Source organism: Cebus imitator, unplaced genomic scaffold (genome assembly GCF_001604975.1).
Source record: "Cebus imitator isolate Cc_AM_T3 unplaced genomic scaffold, Cebus_imitator-1.0 Scaffold712, whole genome shotgun sequence".
NCBI classification, from domain to species: domain Eukaryota; kingdom Metazoa; phylum Chordata; class Mammalia; order Primates; family Cebidae; genus Cebus; species Cebus imitator.
The window spans coordinates 334223-358796 of record NW_016108027.1 but is presented as its reverse complement, the minus strand read 5'-3'; the positions used below and the strand labels follow the sequence as shown (position 1 = coordinate 358796).

Here is a 24574-nt window from a genome sequence, read left to right as displayed (position 1 = left end):
TTTTTATTAGAGAGAGAGTTTCACCATGTTGGCCAGGCTGGTCTCGAACTCCTGACCTCAGGTGATCCACCTGCCTTGGCCTCCCAAAGTGTTGGGATTATAGGCATAAGCTACTGTGCCAGCCTCAGCGTATAATATTACTAACTATAGTCATCATGCCATACATTTAATCACTAGACTTATTCATCCTATATAACTGCAACTTTGTATGTACCTTTTGACCTACCTACATTTCCTTATTCTCCATTCTCTGCCCTGTAACCACTTTTCTACTCTATTTTGCAACACATTCAACTTTTTTTAGGTTCCACATATGAGATTATAATACACGTGACATATATAATAGGAAAATTAGTCAAGGTTTGTTAGTAAACCATAGTAAGTAGCTTTTTGTCATACAATTTCTTAGATCCCATCATATTCGTTGGAAGGAATATCTTTTTGGTACTAGATTTTGTCTTATGTCTCTGAAAACTACTTCCTAAAATTCTCTAACGGGTGAAAATATTCTGAGTATATCTCTTCTACTGGCTTACATTTTGTTTGTACTTCAGATTTAAAACACACATATGCATGTTCTTCATTTAGAGTTGCTCTAAGAATCACTAGAAACAATAACATCATTCACTTATGAAGAATTTTGCATAAATGATATTTTGAATGTAGTCTAAGAAGATTTCATTCCAAAAATCCAACAGACTCTCATTCTAAAATCAGCTTTCACCTACAAGGAGATTCCACAAATGAGTTAAGTCAAAATTCTAGAGTAGTTCCACTATGTATTTTCTGAGATGTTAAATAATAATGATCGATTGAAGAGTTCGGAACCTTTCATAAAGGCAGAGAACAGATACGCAGCAATTAGGCCTTTGTTCTCTAAATTATTTTTTCATATTTCATATATTGCTTTTACTCAGTATAACTTATTAATAGCAAGTTTCTAAACTGTTTGATTTGCAGGCAATTCTATATTCATGGAAAGTTGGCTCTTTGAACAAAGCTCTTGCTTCCCAAAACAAATTATACTTAAAATCTCATTTGCCATAAATTTGTAGAACTGATTCCTACCTGTAACTTTCAATTCAGTTGTTCGTCTTACAAGTTTTCCTTCATATTTAAGTTCACATGTATAATTTCCTCCATCTTCTTCTTGAACTTCTTGGATCAGAAGAGCATTTCCTTTCTGTATTATTATGCTTCTCCACAATTTTGGCTTGCATTCCTGCAGATAAAATATTTGCAAGTAAGCAAAAAATAAAAGTTCACAGACTACATCTCAGTACTGGCAAATTAGTACTTTTACTTTTTTTGTATTCTTTAGTTTTCAAAATATGTAACTAAGGAGTTAAGTCAATGACCAAGAAAAATCACAAATCTGTCCAATTGTATCCAATATCACAACTATTGTACTACAAGCCACTTTAAAGGCCTGACCCTGAGAGCAAGAAGTCTTTAGAGGCATTCCGGAAAAATAAATAGAATAGTATAGAAGCTCCCCAAATACAAGAGAGATATAGCAGAACCTTAACAGGCGCTAAATATTAGTATAATGTCTTGGTTCTTTCTATTTGACAGGAATATTTCCTAAGAGTCCTAAGAGGACATGGTTTATTTAGCCACTTAGTATACTCCAGGTGAGTCTTAAGTATTATTAAACATTCATAATAGGATTTTATATTGGCAATGAAGTTTACAACTGTTTCATTGATTACTCCTTATTACAAAAACTAATACTAGTACTCCAGAATCTCTCTCCTTATAGTCAAGAAATCCATGTGGGGGTGGAGAGAGTAGGAATATAAAATATTAAGTTTAAGTTAAAAAATTAAATTAAGCTAGAAACATAGCTAGGTAAAATGAGGACACACTTTGTTAAAGTAAGCCTGGAGAAATCATTCACTTACACTCTGAGTTCAGTGATATGTAACTACAGAATAAGATTACGGTTTTGAAGCCAATTCTGTTACTCTCCTGATAAGAATGTGAGGGAATCTTGCTACCAAGATTGGACTTCCCTAGAAAGGAATGTTTAATACTTTTCCAGAAAGTGACAAGAATATAACAATAGCCAAGTATGTAAGAATATTCAGGCAAGTATCTTTGTCTTTTAGGAATTTTCTCAGACTACTTGTTAGATGTTGTCCCATTCTGTCTATCATTCACCTCAAATGTTCAACCAAAGTGATAACCAAATGCTGTACCAACATCAGTCGAAGTGTAGGGGATAGCTGTTAAGGAGTGCCAAATAATCAAGGCAAAATCATTTCATCGCCAGTCATGGTGGCTCACGCCTGTAATCCCAGCCCTTTGGGAGGCTGAGGTGGGCCGGTCACCTGAGGTCAGGAGTTCAAGACTAGCCTGGCCAACATGATGAATCCCCAACTCTACTAAAAATACAAAAATTAGTGGGTGAGATGGCATGCATCTCTAATTCCAGCTAATTGGGAGGCTGAGGCAGGAGAGTTGCTTGAATCAAGGAAGCAGAGGTTGCAGTGAGCTGAGATCATGCCACTGCACTCCATCCTGGGCAATAAGAATGAGACTCTGTCTCAAAAAAAAAAAAAAAAAAAAAACAGTATTTAGTATTTTATCATGTAAATTGTCAATTCTGAGTCTGTCAGTTGAGGCAACAAATAAATTGATTTTGAAGCAGATGATGTGAACAATAATCAAGAGCACTTTTGCTTTCCCCACTATAGTGTATACAACATCTGCATCTAGCATTCTTCACCTCTGCCCTCCATACACATATCTTAAAAATTCATGTAAAGTTAGAATCTGTGCTGACTCTCAATCCCCAGCTGTGAGTGCTTATGTATTTGTGTGCATATGTGTGTGTACATCTGTGCGTAAGTGATCTGAGACAGCAAGTACTCATTTTTTTTTTCACGATAACAGCACTTTTTCTTTCATGTTAGTGGGAGTTTTGACAACAAAACACACAAACTGGTGCTTAAATTCACAGGTATAATATTTAAGAGATATGCTTGCTTTATGTTCAATACAACTACCCACACACATTGTCAGAGAGTAAATAAATGTAATACTACTGAGGGCATGTATATATAAGAATGCTTCACTCCCTAGGGTCTTTCCGAAGAACAGTTAAGGGCCTGTCTGAAATTATATTATGTACCATGTCTGGCAAGGTTTATCACCTATATGAAATTTGCTTCTGAGTTAAACCTTGGGATATAAGATTTCTGGGAAAATGAAGAAGAAAGTCTGAACACAGAGAAAAAGAAACAGCCCAGCTGCCACTGTCACCATACAATAATAATCCACAATTATTTTCGCATTGCTTCCAACTCTGATAGCCTCAGATTTCTAAAGAATCATTCTGAAGGTCATTAAACAAAAATATGGTCCCTCTGGGCATTTTGAGAGGGAAGGAAAATGAAAACTGAGCTGTTGCGCTTTCAAACAACAGTGGTGGGGGTGGGCAAATAAGCCCACACACTCATTCAAAGACAAATGGTGTCATTTGCTAATGTCATTTTGGGGAAAGTCCATATGCAATTAATTCTAACAATTTTCATTTTCTCTGCTGTTTTGCTTTTTTTTTTCCCCAGGAAGTAAAAACTAAAGAGTGCATAGGAATTGGAAAATAACTCCTGATGAACAGCCTAGAATCTTTATATGTTCTTTGCGAAATAGATCAAGACAGTCCCATGTGCTTTCCAAGTTGCTATCTAGCCTTATAAAGTGTTCTTTGTATCCTATAGGGTTTTTTTTTTTTTTTTTTAAACTGTGGCTTAAGAATATGTTGTCTTTGGGTCACCAACATCCCTCTGGAGACAATGTAGTATAGATGGAAAGGGAAACTGGCTTTAGGGCAAGAAATCTCTAGGTTAAAATCTGGGGTTCTCCCAAGTTCTGTGATCTTCAGCAAATTTGCTTATGGGAATAGTATTCACTACCATGCGAGCAGCCAGAATCCAGAGACTTGCAGGTTTATTCATTACATTCTTGTTAGGCAGCACTATACGGAGTGGTCATATAGCACGGAGAATTCCCAAAGGTTCCTAAACCTTTCTAATACTCGATTATATCTCTTTACAACCTCCAGCTTTGCTTGGTGAAAATTGGTGCTAATGAACTGATCAGATACAAAGAAATCTTCACTAATTGGCTAACTATCCCCAACAAAGTAACACTTTAACCCACAGAAAATGTATGGCTCCTAAGAGGCCACTCAACCCCTAATTTTAGTAGGTGGGAAGAGGAACTATATTTTGGTCAGAAGAGCTTTAATACTGCCTTTCCCATCACACTATATAGATGATCATCCTGCCTCCACTAATTCACCTTTTACAAAGTTACTTTGTTGGCTATTCTGCCTCAGTCTGGATTCCTATCTAGACTCTCAGAAGTCTTCCAGGCTCTTTGTTCCATTATCTGAACTCTTTCTCCTCTAAGCTGCTGGCTGTTAGGCTTACTGCTGTCATTGCTTCTCTCCTGCTCACTACTTTCCTAATGAACAGAAAATATTGACATATGTTTTAGTCTGTTCTCATGCTGCTATGGAGAAATACCCAAGACTGGGGAATTTATAAAGAAAGGAGGTTCAATTCACTCACAATTCTGCATGGCTGGGGGTGCTTCAGGAAACTTACAATCATGGAGAAAGGCACCTCTTCACAGGGTGGCAGGAGACAGAATGAGTGCCCAGCAAAGGGAGAATTGCCTTATAAAACTATCAGATCTCGTGAGAACTCACTCACTATCACGAGAACAGGATGGTGGAAACCACCCCTATGATTCAATAATCTCCATCTGGTCCCTTCCATGATACATGGGGATTATGGGAACTACAATTCAAGACGAGATTTGAGTATGGACACAGACAAAGCATATCACCATGCCTTATTTCTCCAGACCTGTTTAATTCTAGGAACATACTAGACAAAGAATTTGAAGTGCATAGGTTAAGTCTCAAGATGTTTGTCTATCTGAGGGCAGGACAAACTACCAAAGGCTTAAATGTGAACAGTCCCCTAATACTGAACTCACTGAGTAATTCCCCTACTATTTATTGTCTCTGGGACTATTTAGCTTCATCACCTTGAAAATGTTGCTGAGAATCTATCTTGCTAGAGTTGCTTAAGTTCAACAATCAGCTTTGTTTTGTGACCTGGCTATCACCTCACAGAGTAGTTTGTTGTAAGACATCCTTACTCAGTCAACATAATCTGAACACTTAAAGCCCAGCTTCTTTCCTTTCCCTCCCTGCCTTCCTGAGTGACAAATGTCCTTTGCCAGTAGTTGCTGGGTTGAAAGCTCAGAATGCACAATGAAGACATCTGTTTACCAAGAACCCTAAAGTAACCTGTTGCCAGCCATATTTGGATCTTAGAGTTTACAACCTGAAATATTTACCACTGTACTCACAGTCTACTTCTGAGATATTATCATCATACCTACAGGTGGTTTTTTAAATCAATTTGATTTGGTGATTGTGGTTACTTTAGTGCCATTCAGAGCACATGACTCATTCCCCATGGCAAGAACAACAGAAAGATTGATTGCAATATTTCTTCTGAACCGGAAGTTTAACCACAAAGCAGCTATGCAACCATAAACCAATCATGTAACCTCTAGTCCTCAAACACCTTTGTTTGAATACCCAATATCCACCCCCTCAGACCAACTTTTCTCCTTTCCCCTGGAGACTATATTCTTCCACAGGGCATCTAGACATCTGTTTAAAAATTTTTAGGGGGCTGGGCACAGTGGGTCACACCTATAATCCCAGCACTTTGGGAGGCCAAGGTGGGTAGATGGATAATGTGAGTTCAGGAGTTTGAGACCAGCCTGACCAACACGGAGAAACTCCATCTCTACTAAAAATACAAAATTATCCAGGTGTGATGGCACATGCCTATAAACCCAGCTACTCGGGAGGCTGAGGCAGGAGAATCACTTGAACCCAAGAGGCTGAGGTTGCGGTGAGCCAAGATCACACCATTGCACTCCAGCCCGAGCAACAAGAGCAAAACTCTATCTGAAAATAATAATGCTAATAATAATATTTAGGGAAACTGAAATTTCTACAGTTTAAGATGGAAGAGACAATTAGGAGTGCAATTGGAAATTAGGTATGAGCCTTGTCCTTTTCAGCCTATCTCTACTCCAAACCCTTAGGATAACCAACTACAAGGAGTCTTTCCTGTCCAAGCTCTATTTCTCCAACTTTTTATCTTTACCATCTTAACGTTGATATTGGTAGCCCACAGTGGTTAAGAATATAAGTTCTAGACTAAAACATTTGGGTTAGAATCCCAAGTAGTATGTTTTTTAGCATGCTACTAAATCAATCTAAGCCTCAGTTGCTTCACTTATTAAAAATAACAAGTGGTGATAACATTTACCAATTGGGATGATTATAAAGATTAAATGAGTTGATAAATGTAAATACTCTGTATTATGGGGCATCACTTGCTAAAACTACTCAATAATATTAACTATTATTCTATTAATTTTGTTACCTTCAGTATTTTGCTTTCAGGTTATACATACCACGTATTATGATATATTAATGATCGTCAGGAGTTAATGTGACTCAAATTTCTATAGCAGTCTAGAGACAATACTTTAATCCAAAGTTATCATTCTAATGCTAACTTCTGGTTTCCAGTCTGACATGTAAAGGGCTTAGGAGTCATCACTACTATCCTCACAACAAGAAAAAAGCCAAACAGGCCATGCGTGGTGGCTCACACCTGTAATCCCAGCACTTTGGGAGGCCAAGGCAGGTGGATCACAAGGCCAGGACTTAGAGACTACCCTGGCCAAGATGTTGAAACCCTGACTCTACTAAAAAAATACAAAAATTAGCTGGGTGCAGTGGCACATGCCTGTAATCCCAGCTGCTCAGGAGGCTGAGGCAGGAGAATCGCTTGAACCTGGGAGGCGGAGGTTGCAGTGAGCAGAGAGCACACCATTGCACTCTAGCCTGGGTGACAGAGTGAGACTCCATCTCAAAAAAAAAAAGCCAAACAAACTGAACATCAATAACCTTTTTCAGATGCATTAGATAACGGAGGTCACAAAGAAAACCACTTCCCCAAAAACTGGAGAAACAGGAGAATGAAGAGAATCACAGTTCACTGGGAACAGAAGCAGCTGCATGAGCCAGGAACTGGTATGAACTCTTTACCCTTTTCTAGCCTTTGACATGGAGAAGGAAACTATCCAACTATAGGCCCTTTTAGCCTTTGAAGTGGAGGAAGAAAAAAAATGCTAGCTCCAGCAGTCCTAGCCTTCCTGTCTTAACTAGTGGGTGGAAGAGAAGCTGAGAAGCACTTGTGGTCACAGTTCAGCAAAAAGGTTCACTAAAAAGCTGAGACCTAGTCATAATATTATATAGCACTTACCCTCCCCCCGTATCTTACCAATACATCAATCAGGATTTCTGTCTAATAATAAGGCATCACAATTAAAAGAACTGCACAACTCACATCTTATTTAAGAAGTCTCCAGGGAAACCCAAAGACAATAGAAGCGTGAAAAACAGGGACACCAGGAAGAATTGTAGCCTCTAACACCAACAATTATAGAAAACAGTAAACACACCCTTACTGTTAGCCAGAAAAATGTAAAAACCTCATACTAAAGGCCTATTTACCTCAGTTCCTTTTTACCCAGTCAATACATCATGTCTGGCTTTCAATGAAAAATTACAAGGTATATCAGACAAAACAAACAAACAAACAACAACAACAACAAAAAACAGCTTCAAGAGACAGCAAGCATCAGAAACAGACTAAGATATGAAGTGGCCTGGATGGCTGACTAGAATCAGCTAGCATGTGTGGCTCTCACAGAGAGGAACAGAAGGGGTGAGTAAATACAACACCTTCAGCTGAAACATCCAGGTACTCACCTTGAGACTAATCAAGAAAACAACTTGACCTGTGGAGAGTGAAGAAAAGCAAGACAGGACGATGGCCCACCTGAAAGCAACACGGAGCCAGGAGAACCTCCTCTGTGCAGAGAAATGGTGAGTGAAAGTGTGACCACAGGAAACCACACTTCTCCCACAGATCTTTGCAACCCTCATATCGCAGAACTCCATATGAACCCATTCCACCAGGGTCTTCAGTCTGATGGACAGAGCTATGTGGATTCTTGGCAGAGTAGCCACTCAAGCATGTGAAGATTCTTTATATATTCAGGCTTTCCAGTAAAAGCAGCTTCAGCTCTAGCAAAGTGGGAGGTTAGACACCCATCCATATTCCTAGTAAAGAGGCTGAATCCAGGGGGCTGAGCAGCAACAGCCTGCAGGCCCCACGTCCACAGCACCTAACAGAATAAGGCTTGGAATTCCAGCTAGCCACTGGTAGCAGCACTGTACCTTCCTAAAAAGGAGCTCCTGGGGCCAGGGACAGGGGGAATCTTTGCTGTTTGGGTGACTTAGCCATTCCAGCCTGCAGGCTTTGGAGGGCCTAAGCTGATGAAGGTTAGAAGGGACCCCCCGGCACAGCACAGCTGCTCTACCAAAACATGGTCAGACTGCTTCAATCCTTTTCCTCATCACTGGACGGGACTTCCCAAACCAGGCCTTTAGCCACCCCTGCTGGTATTCTACAGCCAAAAAAAATTTGTAACCTCTATGGGATGGAGATCCAAGAGGGAGGGGCGAGTCACTATGGTTGCTGTTTGTGTGACAGCCATTTCAACCTTCAGGCTTTGGAGAGTCCAAGCTGACCAGGGGCAGAAGGGATTCCCCAGCACAAAACAGTTTCTCTACCAAAATATGGCCAGACTGCTTCTTTAAGTGAGTCCCCGGTCCCATTCCTACTCACTGAGTGGGACTTCCCAAAACTGGGCCTGCAGCCACCCCTGCCGGTGTTCGCTGGCTAACAAAGATTTGTAACCTCGCTGGGATGAAGCTCTCAGAGGGAGGGGTGAGCCATCATCTTTGCTGTTTGTAAAACTTAGCTGTTCCAACTTCGGGGCTTTGGAGTGTCCAAGGCAATCAGGGGCTAGAGCAGACCCCTAGCACAGCACAGCTGTTGTATCAAAATGTGGCAGGCTGCTTTTTAAAGCAGGTCCTCAATCCCATTCCTCCTGAGTGGGACCTTCCACCCAGGGTTTCCACCCACCTCCTGCAGGTGCTTTTGAGCCAGCAACAGGTCCATACCTCCCTGGGATGAAAATCCCAGAGGGAGAGGCAGGCTGCCATTTTTGCTGTTTCGTAGCCTCCACTAGTGATACCTCTAGGTACTAGAAAATCCAAGGTGACTAGGGTCTAAAGCAGGCTCCCAGCATACTGCAGAAGCCCTATGGAAAAATGACCAGACGGTTACAGGGGTGCCTATACCCATATCTCCTTACCAGCTAGGTCCTCCAGGCCTGGGCCTCCAGCTACCCCCCACCATAGCTACTGAGCCAGTAGCAACTTGGCAACTTCCTGGACAGAGCCTCTAGGGACAAGCAAAAGCCTCTGTGCCACTACCTCTGTAGTGGAATAGCCCTTGCTACCCTTGGACTAGCACAGGAGCAAATATCCTAAGTACCTTATCCACACCACCAACAAGCTGCAGTTGACCCAAGGAGAGGAGGCCAGTCCATTGTCCACAGGTCCCACACATCCCCCACTCTACTTGTCACCAGACAGGGATGTCCTGGTTTGGACCTACAGCACAGGCCCATCATACTAGGCTGATTACACTAAGCAATTTCTGACCTGCACCTACCTCTCTTGAGTGGAGCCCCCAGGAGACAAGCACATAATAGTAGGCCACAACCACTACTAAAGTCCCTTCCTCTGCTGCTTCCAAGTAGGGGAAAAAACATAAAACACTGAGATCACCACAGAGCTACAGTGAGCAGCCCATTAGTGCCAAGTTGCAGTCTACAGTCAGCACTAGAGAGAGAGGAACCCATACTTTCAGAGCATTGAGAGGGAACATGGTTGCAAATATGAGAAAACATAGGAAAGCCATACAACTGAGCAAGAGTCTACCAACTGAACAATAAGCCTATGTGCCACCTGCTGATCACACCCCAAAGCTTCTACACTAAAAATACTTCATTTACATACCTCCCTCTGAAACTGGAGACAGGAAGTCAGCCTCAAATAAAGACACTTCGCAAAGCCTCAGCCCAGTGAAAACATCCAGAAAAAGTTTATTGACTTTACTCAATCTACACTGCAGTTAAAGGAACACCCACAGGGAGAGATGAAAAAAAACCAGCACAAGAACTCAGATAACTCAAATGGCCAGAGTGTTGTATGTCCTACAAACAAATGTATGAGTTCTCCAACAAGAGTTCTTAACCAGGCTGAACTGGTGGGAATGACAGAAATAGAATTCAGAATATGGATAGGAACAAAGATCATTCAGATTGAGGAGGATGAAAAAACCCAGCCCAAGGAAAAGAATCAATAAAATGATACAGAAGCTGAAGGACAAAATAGCTGGTATAAGAATAAACCTAACAGGTATGACAGAGTTAAATAACACAATACAAGAATTTCACAATTCAATCACAATTATTAATAGCAGAGTAAACCAAGCTGATGAAAGAATCTCAGAACTTGAAGACTTATTCTCTGAATTAAGACAGACAAAAATAAAGAAAAAATGATAAAAAGGAAGGAACAAAACCTTCAAGAAATATAGGATTATGTAAAGAGACCAAATCTGTGAATCATTAACATCCCTGAAAGAAGACAGGAAAAAGCAAACAACCTGGAAAACGTATTTCAGGATATCATTCATGAAAACTTCCCCAACTTTGCTAGAGAGGCCAACAATCAAATTCAGGAAATACAGAAAACTTCTGCAAGATTCTGCACAAGATGATCATCCCCAAGATACATAATCATCAGATTTTCCAAGGTCAAAGTGAAAGAAAGAATGTTAAAGATAGCTAGAGAAAAAGGGCAGTTCACCTACAAAGGGAATACCATCAGACTAACAACAGATCTCCCAGCTGCAATTCTACGAGCCAGAAAAGATTGGGGGCCTATATTTAACATTTTTAAAGAAAAAAAACTTCAATCAAGAATTTCATATCCAACCAAACTAAGCTTCTTAAATGAAGGAGAAATAAGATCCTTTTCAGATAAGCAAATGTTTAGGGAATTCATTACCACCAGACCTACCTTACAAGAGATCTTGAAAATAACAATAAATATATAAAGAAAAGACCACTGCTAGCTAATACAAAAACACACTTAAATACACAGACCAGTGTCACTGAAAAGCAACCAGACAAACAAGCCAACATAATAACTAGCTAACAGCAAAATGATGGAATCAAATCCACACGTATTAATACTAACCTTGAATGTAAAAGAGTTAAATGCCTTACTTAAAAGGCGCAGAGTGGCAAGCTGGATAAAAAAGCAAGACCCAATTGTATGCTATCTTCAAAAGACCCATCACACATGTAATGATACTCAAAGGCTCAAAATAAAGGGATGAAAGAAAATCTACCAAGCAAATGGGAAACAGAAGAAAAGCAGGGATTGCAATTCTAATTTTAGACAAACAGATTTCAAATCAACCAAGATGAAAAGGAGGGTATCACATAATGGTAAACGGTTTAATTTAACAAGAAGACCTAACTATCCTAAATATATATGCACCCACCATAAGGGAACTCAGGTACATAAAGCAAGTTCTTATAGACTCCACCACAATAATAGTAGGAAACTTCAACACCCCATTGAGTATTAGATAGATCATCAAGGCAGAAAATTAACAAAGATATTCAAGACCCAAATTTAACTTTGGACCAAATGGATCTCATATATCTTTACAGACCTCTCCACTTGAAAACAACAGAATATATATTCTTCTCATTGGTACATGGCACATACTCAACCACACAATTGGACATAAAACAATCCTCAACAAATGCAAAATAACCAAAATTATACCACACTCTCAGACCACAGTATAATAATAAAAAAATGAAGTCAAGAATATGAAAATCACTTAAAACCATGTAGTTACATGGAAATGAAACAACATGCTCCTGAATGACTCTTGGGTAAATAATGAAATTAAGGCAGAAATTAAGAAGTTCCTTGAAAAAAAATGAGAACAAAGATACAATATACCCGAATCTCTGGGACACTGCTAAGGCAGTGTTAAGGGGAGATTCATAGCACTAAATGCCTATATCAAATAGTTAGAAAGGTTTCAAATTAACAACCTAACATCAAAACTGAAAGTGAGAAGCAAGAACAAATCAACCTCAATGCTAGCAGAAGACAAGAAATAACAAAAACTAAAGCTGAACTGAAGAAAATTGAGACATGAAAAGCCATTCGAAAGTTTTTGAAAACATTAATAAGACAGTCCACTAGCTAGACTAACAAAGAAGAAAAGAAAGAAGATCCAAATAAACACAATTGGAAATGATGAAGGGAATGTTACTGCTGACCCCACAGAAATAAAAACCACCACTAGAAACTACAAACATCTATATGTACACAAACTAGAAAACCTAGAAGTGATGGATAACTTCCTGAACACATATACCCTCCCGAGACTGAGCCAGGAAGAAACTGAATCCCTGAACAAACTAATAGTGAGCTTTGAAATTAAATCAATAATAAATAGCCTATCAACAAAAAAAGAAGAAAAGAAAAAAAGCCCAGGACTTGATGGATTCATAGCTCAATTCTACCAGATGTACCAATAAGAGCTGGTATCATTCTTACAGAAACTATTCCAAAAAATTGAGGAGGAGAGATTCCTCCCCAACTCATTCTTTGAAAACAGCATTGTCCTAATTCTAAAACCTGACAGACACACAACAAACTTCAGGCTGATATCCTTGCTGTACTTCAATGTAAAAATATTCATCAAAATACTTGCAAACGAAATCCAGCAGCACACCTAAAGTTAATCCACCATGAAAAAGTGGGCTTCATCCCTGAGATGCAAGGTTGGTTCAATATACACAAATCAATAAATGAGATTCATCACATAAGCAGAACTAAAGATAAAAACTACATGATTATCTAAATAGACACAGAAAAGGCTTTTGATAAAATTCAACACCCTTTCATGTTAAAAAATCTCAATAAACCAGATATTGAAGAACTTATCTGAGAAAAAAATAATAAGTATTGAAGAACTTATCTGAAAATAATAAGAACCATCGATGGCAAACCCACAGCCAACATCATGCTGAATGGGAAAAAGCTTGAAGCATTCCCCTTGAAAACTGGCACAAGACAAGGATGCTCTGTTTCACCTCTCCTATTTAACATAGTATTAGACATTCTGACCAGGTCAATCAGGCAAGATAAAGAAATAAAGGGCATGCAAATCAGAAGAAAAGAAGTCAAACTATCTCTGTTTGCAGACAACATGATTGTATATCTAGAAAACCCTATTGTCTCGGCCCAAAAGCCCCTTTAGGTGATAAACAACTTCAGCGAAGTTCGATTTATACATTTTATAATCCTCTGGCATATACCCAGTAATGGGGATTGCTGGGTCAAATGGTATGAAATTAAGGCAGAAATCAAAAAGTTGAAAATATGAGAACAATAAATCAATGTATAAAATCACTAGCATTCACATACACCAACAATAGCCAAACTGAGAGCCAAATTGTAAAAGCAGTCTCATTCACAATTGCCACAGAAATAATAAAATACCTAGGAGCATAGCTAACCAGAGAGGTGAAAGATCTTTACAATGAGAATTACAAAACATCCCTCAAAGAAATGAGAGAAGATGCAAATAAATGGAAAAACATCCCATGCTTATGGATAGGAAGAATCAATATCTTTAAAATGGCCATATTACCCAAAGAAATTTAGAGGTTCAATGCCATCCCTATCGAATTACCAATGACATTCTTCACAGAACTAGAAAAAACTACCTTGAAATTCATAAGAAACCAAAAGAGAGCCCAAATAGTCACGGCAATTGTAAGCAAATAGAATAAAGCTGGAAGCATCACGTTAACTGACTTCAAACTATACTACAGGGCTACAGCAACTAAAATAGCAGGGTACCAGTACAAAAGCAGGCATATAGGCTAATGGAACAGAATAGAGAACCAGAAATAACTCCACACATCTATAACCACCTGACCTTCGACAAAGCTGCCAAAAACAAGCAATGAGGAAAAGACTCCCTTTTCAATAAATGATGCTGGGACAACTGACTAGTCATATGCAGAAGATTGAAGCTGGACCCCTTCCTTACACCATATACAAAAATTAACTCAAGATGGACTAATGAACTAAATGTAAAACCCAAAACTATAAAAACCCTGGAAGATAATCTAAGCAACACCATTCAGGACACAGGCACAGGCAAAACTTTCATGACAAAGATACCAAAAGCAATCGCAACAAAAGTAAAAATTGGCAAGTGGGGTCTGATAAAACTTAAGAACTTCTGCACCACAAAAGAAACTTTCAACAGTGTAAACAAACAATGTACAGAATGGGAGAAAAATTTTGCAAACTATGCATATGACAAAGGTCTAATATCCAGCATCTATAAGGAACTTAAACAAATCTCCAAGAGAAAAATAGACAACCCCATTAAAAGGTAGGCAAAGGACATGAACAGACACTTTTCAAAAGAAGACATACATGCAGCCAACAAGCATATGAAAAAAAGCTCAATATCATTGATCATTAGAGAAATGTAAATCAAAGCCACTATGAAATACTATCTCATATCAGTCAGATAGCTATTATTAAAAAGTCAAAAAATAACAGATGCTGGTGAGGTTGTGAAGAAAAAGAAACACTTATACACTGTTGGTCAGAATATAAATGGGTACAGCCTTTGTGGAAAGTGGTATGGTGATTCCTCAAAGAGCAAAACAAAAATACCATTTGACCCAGCAATCCCATTACTGGGTTTATACCCAGAGGAATATAAATCATTCTACTATAAAGAAACATGCACACAAATGTTCATTGAAACACTATTCGCAATAGCAAAGACATGAAATCAACCTAAATGCCCATCAGTAACAGATTGGATAAAGAAAATGTGATATATATACACCATGGAACACTATGCAGCCATAAAAAAGAATGACATCATGTCTTTTGTGGGAACATGGATGGAGCTGGAAACTTATTATCCTTAGCAAACTAATGCAGGGGATGAAAACCACATACTACATATTCTCATTTATAAGTGGCAGCTAACTGATAAGAACTTATGAACACAGAAAAGAAAACAACAGACACTGGGGTCTACTTGAGGGTGGATGGAGAGGAGCAGAAAAGATAATTATTGGATACTGGGTTTAATACCCAGGTGATGAAATAATCTGTAAAGCAAACCCTTGTAACGTGTTTACCTGTGTAACAAACCTTCACATGTACCCCTGAACCTAAAATAAAAGTTAAAAAAGAAACAGACTCAGATATGGCAGAAATTTTATATTTCTTGGATTGAGATCTTAAAATAAGCATGATTAAAATGTTAATAACTATAATGAAAAAAAGTGGACAACATGTAAGAATAGATGGGCAATGTAAGCAGAGAGATGGAAGCTCTTAAAAATAATCTCAAGGAAATGCAAAGAATCAAAACACTGTAATAGAAATTTTTTTAAAATGCCTCTGATGGTCTTATTAGCAGACTGTACATAGCTGAGGAAACAACCAACAAGTTTGAATATAATGTCAATAGAAACTTCTCAACCAGAAAAGCATGGAGAGAACAGAATGGAAAAAAAGTAGAACAGAATATCCAAGAACTGTGGAACTACAAAAGGTGCAACATAGGCATAATGGGAATACTAGAACAAGAAGAAATAGAGAAAGAAAAAGAAGAAATGTTTGAATTTTAATGCTGAGTCATTCATGTATTGCAGCAGACTGGGTCTGAGCAAGGGATGGTGTTCAGGCGGGCTACTATGAGCATCTGAGCTGAGTTTTGAACAATATACAAAAGGCAGGCAGGACATAGAAGACAAAAGGAACAACATGTGTAGAAGGACACAAATGTGAAAACTTGAAATAGACAAAAAAATTACAAATAATTTTGCTTTGTTGACAGTGGCTGGGTTCAAATGTAAAAAGCCTTAAATTCCATTCTAAGATGTTTCCACACTGTCAGGGTTCAAATCTCAGCTCTGCCATCGTGTAGCCTCTCATAAGGCTGCAATAAAGATTGAGTCATGCAATGCACAAACATACTTGGCACAATGTTAGGCCCTGCAAACCCTCAATAAAAAGGAGCTATCATCTAAATGATTTTATAGAATCATTGGAGTACATTAAGAAGTGGCACCCTATGACTAGATGTGTATTTCTAAAAGATCATTCTGGTGGATACATTGAAGACAGACTGTAGGAAAGACATTGCTTAAGAAGCTTTAATTTGCTTTGAACTGTTTGTATACCTGGGATGCCATTAAAGATATACTCAAGTCCCTGCTAAGCTGAGATTCTTAGAACAATTTGGGAAAGATCAAAAGCAAACTCTTGTTAAATATTAAAAAGGAATACTTTTAAAAGAGTACAAACTTGACACAAACAAATCATGTTGATAAAGCCGGAAAATACAATGTCAAAATGCAATGCTTGTAACAGTTTTATTCCTAATCGAAAAATGGCAACAATCTAAATGGTCATCAATTACTGAATGGTTAAATAGAGGTACATCAATTATTGAATGGTTAAATAGAGTATACAATGGAATACTACTAAGCATAAAAAGAAATGAAATATATCATATATAGCATATATCACTATGTGACAACAGATGGATGTTAAATGCATTATGCTAAGTGAAGGAAGGCAGACAAAAAAGCTACATATTATTCCATTTATATGACATTCTGGAAAATGCAAAATTATAGGAATAGAAACAAAGAAATTTTACCAAAGACTAAGGCTGGGAGGAAAGGATTGACTACAAGGAACACAGAAGAACTTGGAGTGATAGAACCGTTCTATATCTTGACTATGGTGTATCTATTTGTCAAAACACATCAAATCAAATTATACATGTAAAAGGGATGAATTTTGCTATTTGTAAATTATACATAATAATATGACCTTTAAAAAATTATCAGCCTTAGAGTCTGAGATGTCTTAGGTAACTCTATTTCTGGCTTCAATGTAACTTTTCCACTTCTATAGTTGTAGCAAATCTCAAGTAAAGACTTTAATCAATAAACTTTTATAACATGTCTAGTGTATAGAACAGCTATTACTTACATCTATTTTATATGTAGGGAAATTGAGGTCCAGTGATATTTAATTACTTATCCATGTTAGTGGTAGTATGGTGATCAGAATCCAAGTCCTCAGACTTGAAGCCAAGTGCTACTTGTACATGCCAAACACCTATTCATATTGTATAACCCAACTTTTTTATAATTTACAAACAGTTCAACAACAACAACAACAACAACAACAAAAACCCACTTCTAATACCATATCTAGAAACAAAAAGAAGTACAAATGGGTCTTAAATCTTGTGTCACTGACTATGGTTTCAGGGCACACTTAACTGATGCTTTCATGAGCTTTGCAACTCACTTCTTCTGGATAAATATGTGTTTGAAAATTTTTGTTACACGATTAAAAATTCAAGGTGGCATACAATTTTATGGTTACAAAAGAAGGCATAGTTTAATTTTATTACACTTCCAAAGGGATTCAAAATCTCCAAGCATTTTAGGGAACTATTTTTTTTTTTTTTTTTAAGCAAGCAAGCGTTGATCATTTGGGCTGTGGTATTATGCAGTCTCTAATGACATTTTTTCTACCTTTAAAAAAGCAGTCAGAACATATAACAAGATAAATCAGTGCAAAGCTCTTTTACTTAAAAACTTAACCCATTGAAATAAGCGATGGCATTTAGAAATAAATGGTCATTCCTAAACCACTGTTTTTGTAAATAAAATTAACTCTTTACAATTCATTCGGAATTTTTCTTAAACAGGGTACAAGAGTCAGAGATCTACTTTTTTTCTAAGTATATATTCAATTATGCCTACACCATTTTTAAATAAACCATCATTCTCCCTCCACCTACATTAAAAAGAAATGTTACCTTTATTATACACTACATTCTCATATGTACACATTTTTATGTTTCTGGATTCTCTATTTTACAGGTCAATTATCTTTTCCTTAGATTACTGTTTCAGTTGATGCTGTTTTGCAATAATTGATAGCAACTCATAGAAATATCCCCTCTCATAAATGCCATTTTTTCAATATTTTCTTGGCAATTCTGGTATATTCGTTCATATTAACTGTGTAATTATGTTGTCCAGTTTCAAATAATTTATATTCTATCAAGTTCTGTTGCTCCTATATATTTTGGTAAAACGTATATTTTATTCTATGATATCTTCCCATGTGGAAACATGTTCTGTCTCTCCTTTAATTTAGATCATATTTTATGTCCTATGATAAATTTTTTTTAATTGACTTTATTTTTAGTTTTAGGTTTATAGAAAAAAAATTGTGCAGAAAGTACAGGGTTTCCATATACCCTTCAACCTCTCACATCAAGTTTTCTAAATATTATTAACATTTTAGATTATTGTGATAAATGTGGTCTAATTAATTAACCAATATTTATAGGTTATTATTAAAGGAGATCCACAGTTAACATGAGGGCGCACTCTGTGTTTTGTACAGTCCAATTGGTTTTGACAAATTAATCATTACAGCGTCATACAGAATTGTTTGTCATCCTAAAAATTGTTTCCCACACTAAAAATATTCTGTGATCCATATATTAATTCCTTCCTTCATCTTTCCTCCATGACACCTTGGCAACCACTGATCTTTTTATTCTCTCTGTAGTACTGCCTTTTCCAGAATGTCAAGTAGTTCTAAGCATACAGTATGTACCCTTTTCAGACTGCCTTATTTCACTTACGGTTTCACATTTAAGGTTTTTCCATGTCTTTTCGTGATTTATCATTTTTTCTTCTATCTGAATAATGTTTTATAATGGGAATGTACCACAGTTTGTTTAGTCATTCACAAAGGAAGAAGGACATCCTGGTTTCATACAATTATTGGCAACTGTAAATAAAGATGCTATAAACATTTGTGTGTAGGTTTTTACGTGGATGAAACTTTTCCACTAATTTTGGTAACTGCCTACAAGTGCAGTTGCTGGATGTTATGGTAAACTTACTTTCAACTTTGTAAGGAACTGCCAAACTGTTTTTAAAAAGTAGCTGTATCCTTTTGCATTACCATTTGCAATGAATAATTGTTCCTGTTGCTACACATCTTAGCTAGCATTGGCTATTGTCCATGTTTTAGATTTTAGCTTTTCTAATATGTATGTAATAGTACCTCAATGTTATTTTATTTTCATGGGTACATAGATTATATATTTATGATGACATGAGTTATTTTGATACAGACATGCAATGTATAATAATCACATCATAGAAAATGGGATATCCATTCCTTCAAGCATTTATTCTTTGTGTTACAAATGATCCAATTGTACTTTTTTATTTTAAAATGTACAATTAAATTATTTTTTACTATAGTCTTCCTGTTGTGCTAACAAATGCTAGGTCTTATACATTTTTTCTAACTACTTTTTATACCCATTAACCATACCCACCTCCCTGCAATCCCCCAATATCCTTCCCAGCCTCTGGTAACCATCTTTCCACTATCTATATCTATGAGATCAATTGTTTTGATTTTTAGATATCACAAATAAGTGAGAAAATGTGGTGTTTGTCTTTCAGTTCCTAGCCTACTTCACTTAACAAAATGACCTCTGGTTCTATCCAGGTTGTTGCAAATGACAGAATTTCATTTTTTATGGCTGAATTGTATTCCATTATTTATATGTACCACATTTTCTTTATCCATTCATCTGTTGATGACACTTAGGTTGCTTCCAAATCTTGGCTATTGTGTATAGTGCCACAATAAACACGGAAGTTCAGATATATCTTTGATATGCTGATCTCCTTTCTTTTGGGCATATATCCAGCTGTGGGATTGCTGGATCGTATGGTAGCTCAAGTTTTAGTTTTCTGAGGAACCTCCAAACTGTTCTTCATAGGGGTTGTACTAGTTTACATTGCTACCAAGAGTATATGAGGGTTCCCTTTTCTCCGAATCCTCACTATCATTTGTTATTGTCTGCATTTTGGATATAAGTCATTTTAACTGGAGTAAAATGATATCTCATTGTAGTTTGAGTTGCATTTCTCTGATTATCATCGATGTTGAGCCCCTTTTCATATATCTGTTTCCCATTTGTATATCTCCTTTTGAGAAACGTTTATTTAAATCTATTGCCCATTTTAAAAGTCAGATTATTAGATTTTTTTCCTACAGAGTTGTTTCAGTTCCTTATATATTCTGGTGATTAATCCCTTGTCAGATGGATGGTTTGCAAATATTAATTTTATTTTTATATAAGCCCCTTTGCATCCTTGTTAAATGTATTCTAAAGTGTTTATAGTGTCATTGTTTAAACAAGATCACTTCATTTTTCACCTTTACATGTCTAACTGGTTATTGTTTGTAAATTATTGAATTTTTGTATCTTTTTAGTAAGCTACAGTGCTGAATTTTCTCATTAGTTCTATTTTTTGTTGTTGTAGCTGAGTCCCTTAGGTTTTCTGGGTATGCAATCATATAATCTGAAAATTAAGATTATTTTGTCTCTTCTTTCCAGTACTTATATAGCATATTTCATTTCATTTTCTTATTGCATCAGCTAGCATCTCCAAAACTATGTAATAATGACAGAAAGGATTTCCCATCTTGTATGTCATGATATAAGGATGCATGTATGTTTACAAGGATGTTATTGCAACACTGTAGTTATTAAAAACAAAAATAAAAATCCATTAGAAGACTGATTTAATAAAATAAGGCAGTTCTGTCCTATAAATTATTATGCAGCAAAATGAATTAGACTTGTAGGAGACATAGAAGGATGTTTCTGATACATTTGTGTGTGATGGGGAAAGTTGAAACATGATATGTATAGTATGCTCTGTTTTTTATTAAAAAATAGAGAAGGGGAAATACTTGCACATATGTGTATGTATTAAACTAAGTAAATAATGTATTTTATATATGTATACACACATATACATATATATATACACACAAACAGAGAAATGGGAGAGAGAAAAAAATGTTAACATAGAGGAAAGTGAGGTAGTATATAATAGTTAATGTTAGTTATTTTAGATGGTTAAAATGGAATGGAAGAGAAGATAAAACTAACTTTATATTAATACACCTCTACACTGTTCAGTTTGCCAAAACAATCAGCTTTTAAATATGCACACATATATATACATACATAGATATATATATTAACTTCAATTCAGTGGTCTCTTTTTGTAAAATTTAATGAATGTGAAAAAAAGACATGAGTTTCATTAAACTTAAGCAAGTCACTTAATCTCTTTGGGCTTCAGTTTCCTCATATAGAAAATAAATTAGTTATATTAGATGGGCTTTAAGATCTCTACGATATTAAAATTCCTCTTAGTTCTACTTTGATCTTGAAAAAAAAAAAAATCTCTTTCTGGGTCATTTGAGTCCCTTTCAACACTCAGAGTCATTAAACAGTCATTTCAGATCTGTTTCTGGAGTAACAATTTTGATAGAGAATTCTGTTTATATCAGTGATGTGAGTGATTAAGTTCATAATATATACATTAAGTGGAGCAATCATAGAGGGATTATAAGAACATTAGATGTCAGAATTTCAGTGTTTGAATCTAATTGGCTGAATGTTGGGTAAGTGACCCTCTGTGAGTTATTTCAGTTTCCTCATCTGTAAAAAGACGATAAGAGCCACCAATAAGTAGGCTCACCTCCTTTTGCTAACAGAGTTCAAACAGAGGAGACACAACTATTTTCCACACATCCCTTGCATTCCCAGGACAACCAAGACTAAATTACCCAGCCATCTTTAGGCAAAAAATATATCTGTCACATTTTATGAAAAGGTAAATCAGAGCTTCCAAACCAGTGGGCCACAGCACTCTGGGGTGCTAAGTGAAGGTTACTTGTAAATAGGGACATTGATCTTGTGTTGCTTAGCCCCAAATGAGTCAGGAGGGGCTGAGAGCAGCTAAAACTCTCAAGGCCAGTCATTCATTTACTTCGGTGTGCCATATTATCACTTTCTATGTGTGCTATTACATAAAAAGATTCGTAAAAGTAAAAATTGACCCAGTTGTCCCACGTAACTGATATTCATGGTTTCTTTTGAATAAATGTAGAAATTGCCCCTCTCAGTCTTAAAACTTAAGAAAGTCACATTTTTCTTATCTGAGTTCGTTTCTCAGGAAACCCACCATTGAGCCTCCCACATAGCATTAAGGAACCTAAACTTAACAGATCACTACATCAGGACAATGAGAAATTCAACTCCTCACCTATTATAATTGTCTAAGCAACTATTTGCTTCCTGTTAACCAACTCCTATTCCTTATCCCTCCCTAATTCCTGTTTAGTTGCATTTAGTTACATTTGTTCCCTGATATATAAACCCCTGATTTTAGTCCATCAGGGAGATGGATTTGAGATTGATTTACCGTTTCCTCAGCTGCAACACCCAATTAAAACCTTCTTCCCTGGGAATACTCATAGTCTCAGTGATTGGCTTTCCGTGAAGCAAGGAGTAGGACTGAAAGTAAACCCTTGGTGTTTAGGTAACAAAAGATTGCTCCTATTATGTACCATGACAATATTAACTGAGCTTAGTTTTCAAATTTTCCTTTGCAGACATTAATGTCTGTGATTAAAAACAAGTATGTCTGTTGCCCTTTACTCAAGACAAAGACACTATTGATTGCAAGTAGGAGCTGTTCTTTTAGAGGTTTCAATTGATGTAGTTTCTTCCTGGAGTGTTGAAAAGGAGCTGCATACTCATCTAACTCCCTTCATGAGAAAAGAAAAATGTGTTTATTTTGGTCAGTTCACTATTTCCTGTTCCTAGCATAGTGCCTTGCACAAGTAGGCGCCTAATAAATATGCACGGAATGAACAATAAATTGTACATATAAGTTTGTACTTAACCATCCATCATTCCCAACCAATTTCATTTATAACCAATGGCAAACATCTAAAATTGAGACAGTTGTGACAAGACAAAAGGATAATTCAAAGTGATAGCCTTGACCTTATTAACACCAGACTTTTACCAACAGAGGTAACTAATCACATAGATGAGTGTTTTATTCCAACGTGTGTATTTGCATTTTTGTTGCCAATGTCGTATCAAAATTAGGAGATTCTTCAGTACATTGTCAAGTATAACAAGTGGAAGTATAAACAGGGCATAGCCTACTCTTGTGCCAATCACTCGGTTTTGACCAATCAAAAGTGGCCAACTTTGAAACGTGTTCATGTAAGACAAATGCTGAGCTGTAACCAATCCAGCTGTTTCTGTACATCACTTTCCTTTTTCTGTTCATAAATCTTCTACTACATGGCTGCACTGGAGTCTCTAAACCTACTCTGGCTCGAGAGGCTGCCTAATTTGGGAATCATTCTTTGCTCAATTAAACTCTTTTAAATTTAATTCAGCTGAAGTTTTTCTTTTAACAGATGGCATTAGAAATGGGATCCAAAGTAGAGATTCTAATGACCCCCAGGAGTGCTGAATGACCAAGTGAGGTACCCACCAGACTCACTGTGTCCGTTACTCTCTCAGAGCAACTGGGGATCGTGGTTAAGTTCTCTCTTGGATTCCAAATCCTTATGGTTTCTGTTTTGAGCTCTCTGAGTTTCCTTGAGCAAATTTCTGATCCAAACTGGGTTTGGAAGTTATGAGAGAAACTGGACTGGGTTCAGGTTCAGATTGGATCTGGTAATTAATTGGCTTGCATCCAGAGGCCTCTTACATCTAACTGGGTCAGAAAAATCTAGTAGTAAATGGCAATATGGCAGGGGGTGCAAAATTTGGCTTTTGGAAATTCACAGAGATTTTCGTGTTCTACCCCTTTGTTTCATTTTTCTTGTATGCTTAGGTAGGGAAAAAAATCACTGGCTAAGTTGATCAAAGGGAGCTGAAAGCAAAGAAAATATTTGAGGTAAAAATGGGATCCTTAATTTCTGAAGAACTGAGTTCCTTCTGGCTTATACGTGCACAACTATTAGGCCCTGGAAGAAGCAGTCTTATTGAAATGGCAAAATCTCACTAAAGATAAATTACAGTGAATGTTCCAAATTAATGGCGCTGCACTAAAGTGGATTTGATTGAGTACTCCCAAATTAGTCTCATCTATGGATGCCTATTGACATGTAGAAGTTTCTAAAAAGATTTCAATATTTTGATTTAAAGACTTTATAAAAGGCAAATAAAAAGCTTAAGCAACTAATTGATATTTAAAAATTAAGTCTGCTAACCTTTTGGCTTATTTTCCCACCCCAAAGGTGGAAAGAAAGCTATACTAGATAAGGTGTTTATAAAAGATAGGCCCTCAGGTAAAATAGGCTTGCTTCTTTTTTCAGATCTATCCATGATGAGTCCAGGTATCCAATGCTTTGTTGGCCCTGTTCTTTAGTGGGCTCTACCCATTACCCTGAACTCAGTTATTTTAGCTAAGAAAATGTAGGTATGGTAAAAAGAAAACCCTA

At 36.9% G+C, this 24574-nt stretch overlaps 1 protein-coding gene across 1 annotated transcript in view; it reads right to left on the bottom strand.

Annotated features, from left to right (window-relative positions):
* Positions 1 to 24574, bottom strand: part of LOC108296439 (X-linked interleukin-1 receptor accessory protein-like 2) — a gene marked incomplete at its 3' end in the record, with an annotated part of 315823 nt that overhangs the window by 214372 nt on the left and 76877 nt on the right. The window contains exon 4 of the mRNA XM_017518897.2: positions 1069 to 1222. Coding sequence (XP_017374386.2) covers positions 1069 to 1222 — 154 coding nt within the window. The remainder of the gene's footprint in view (positions 1 to 1068; positions 1223 to 24574) is intronic.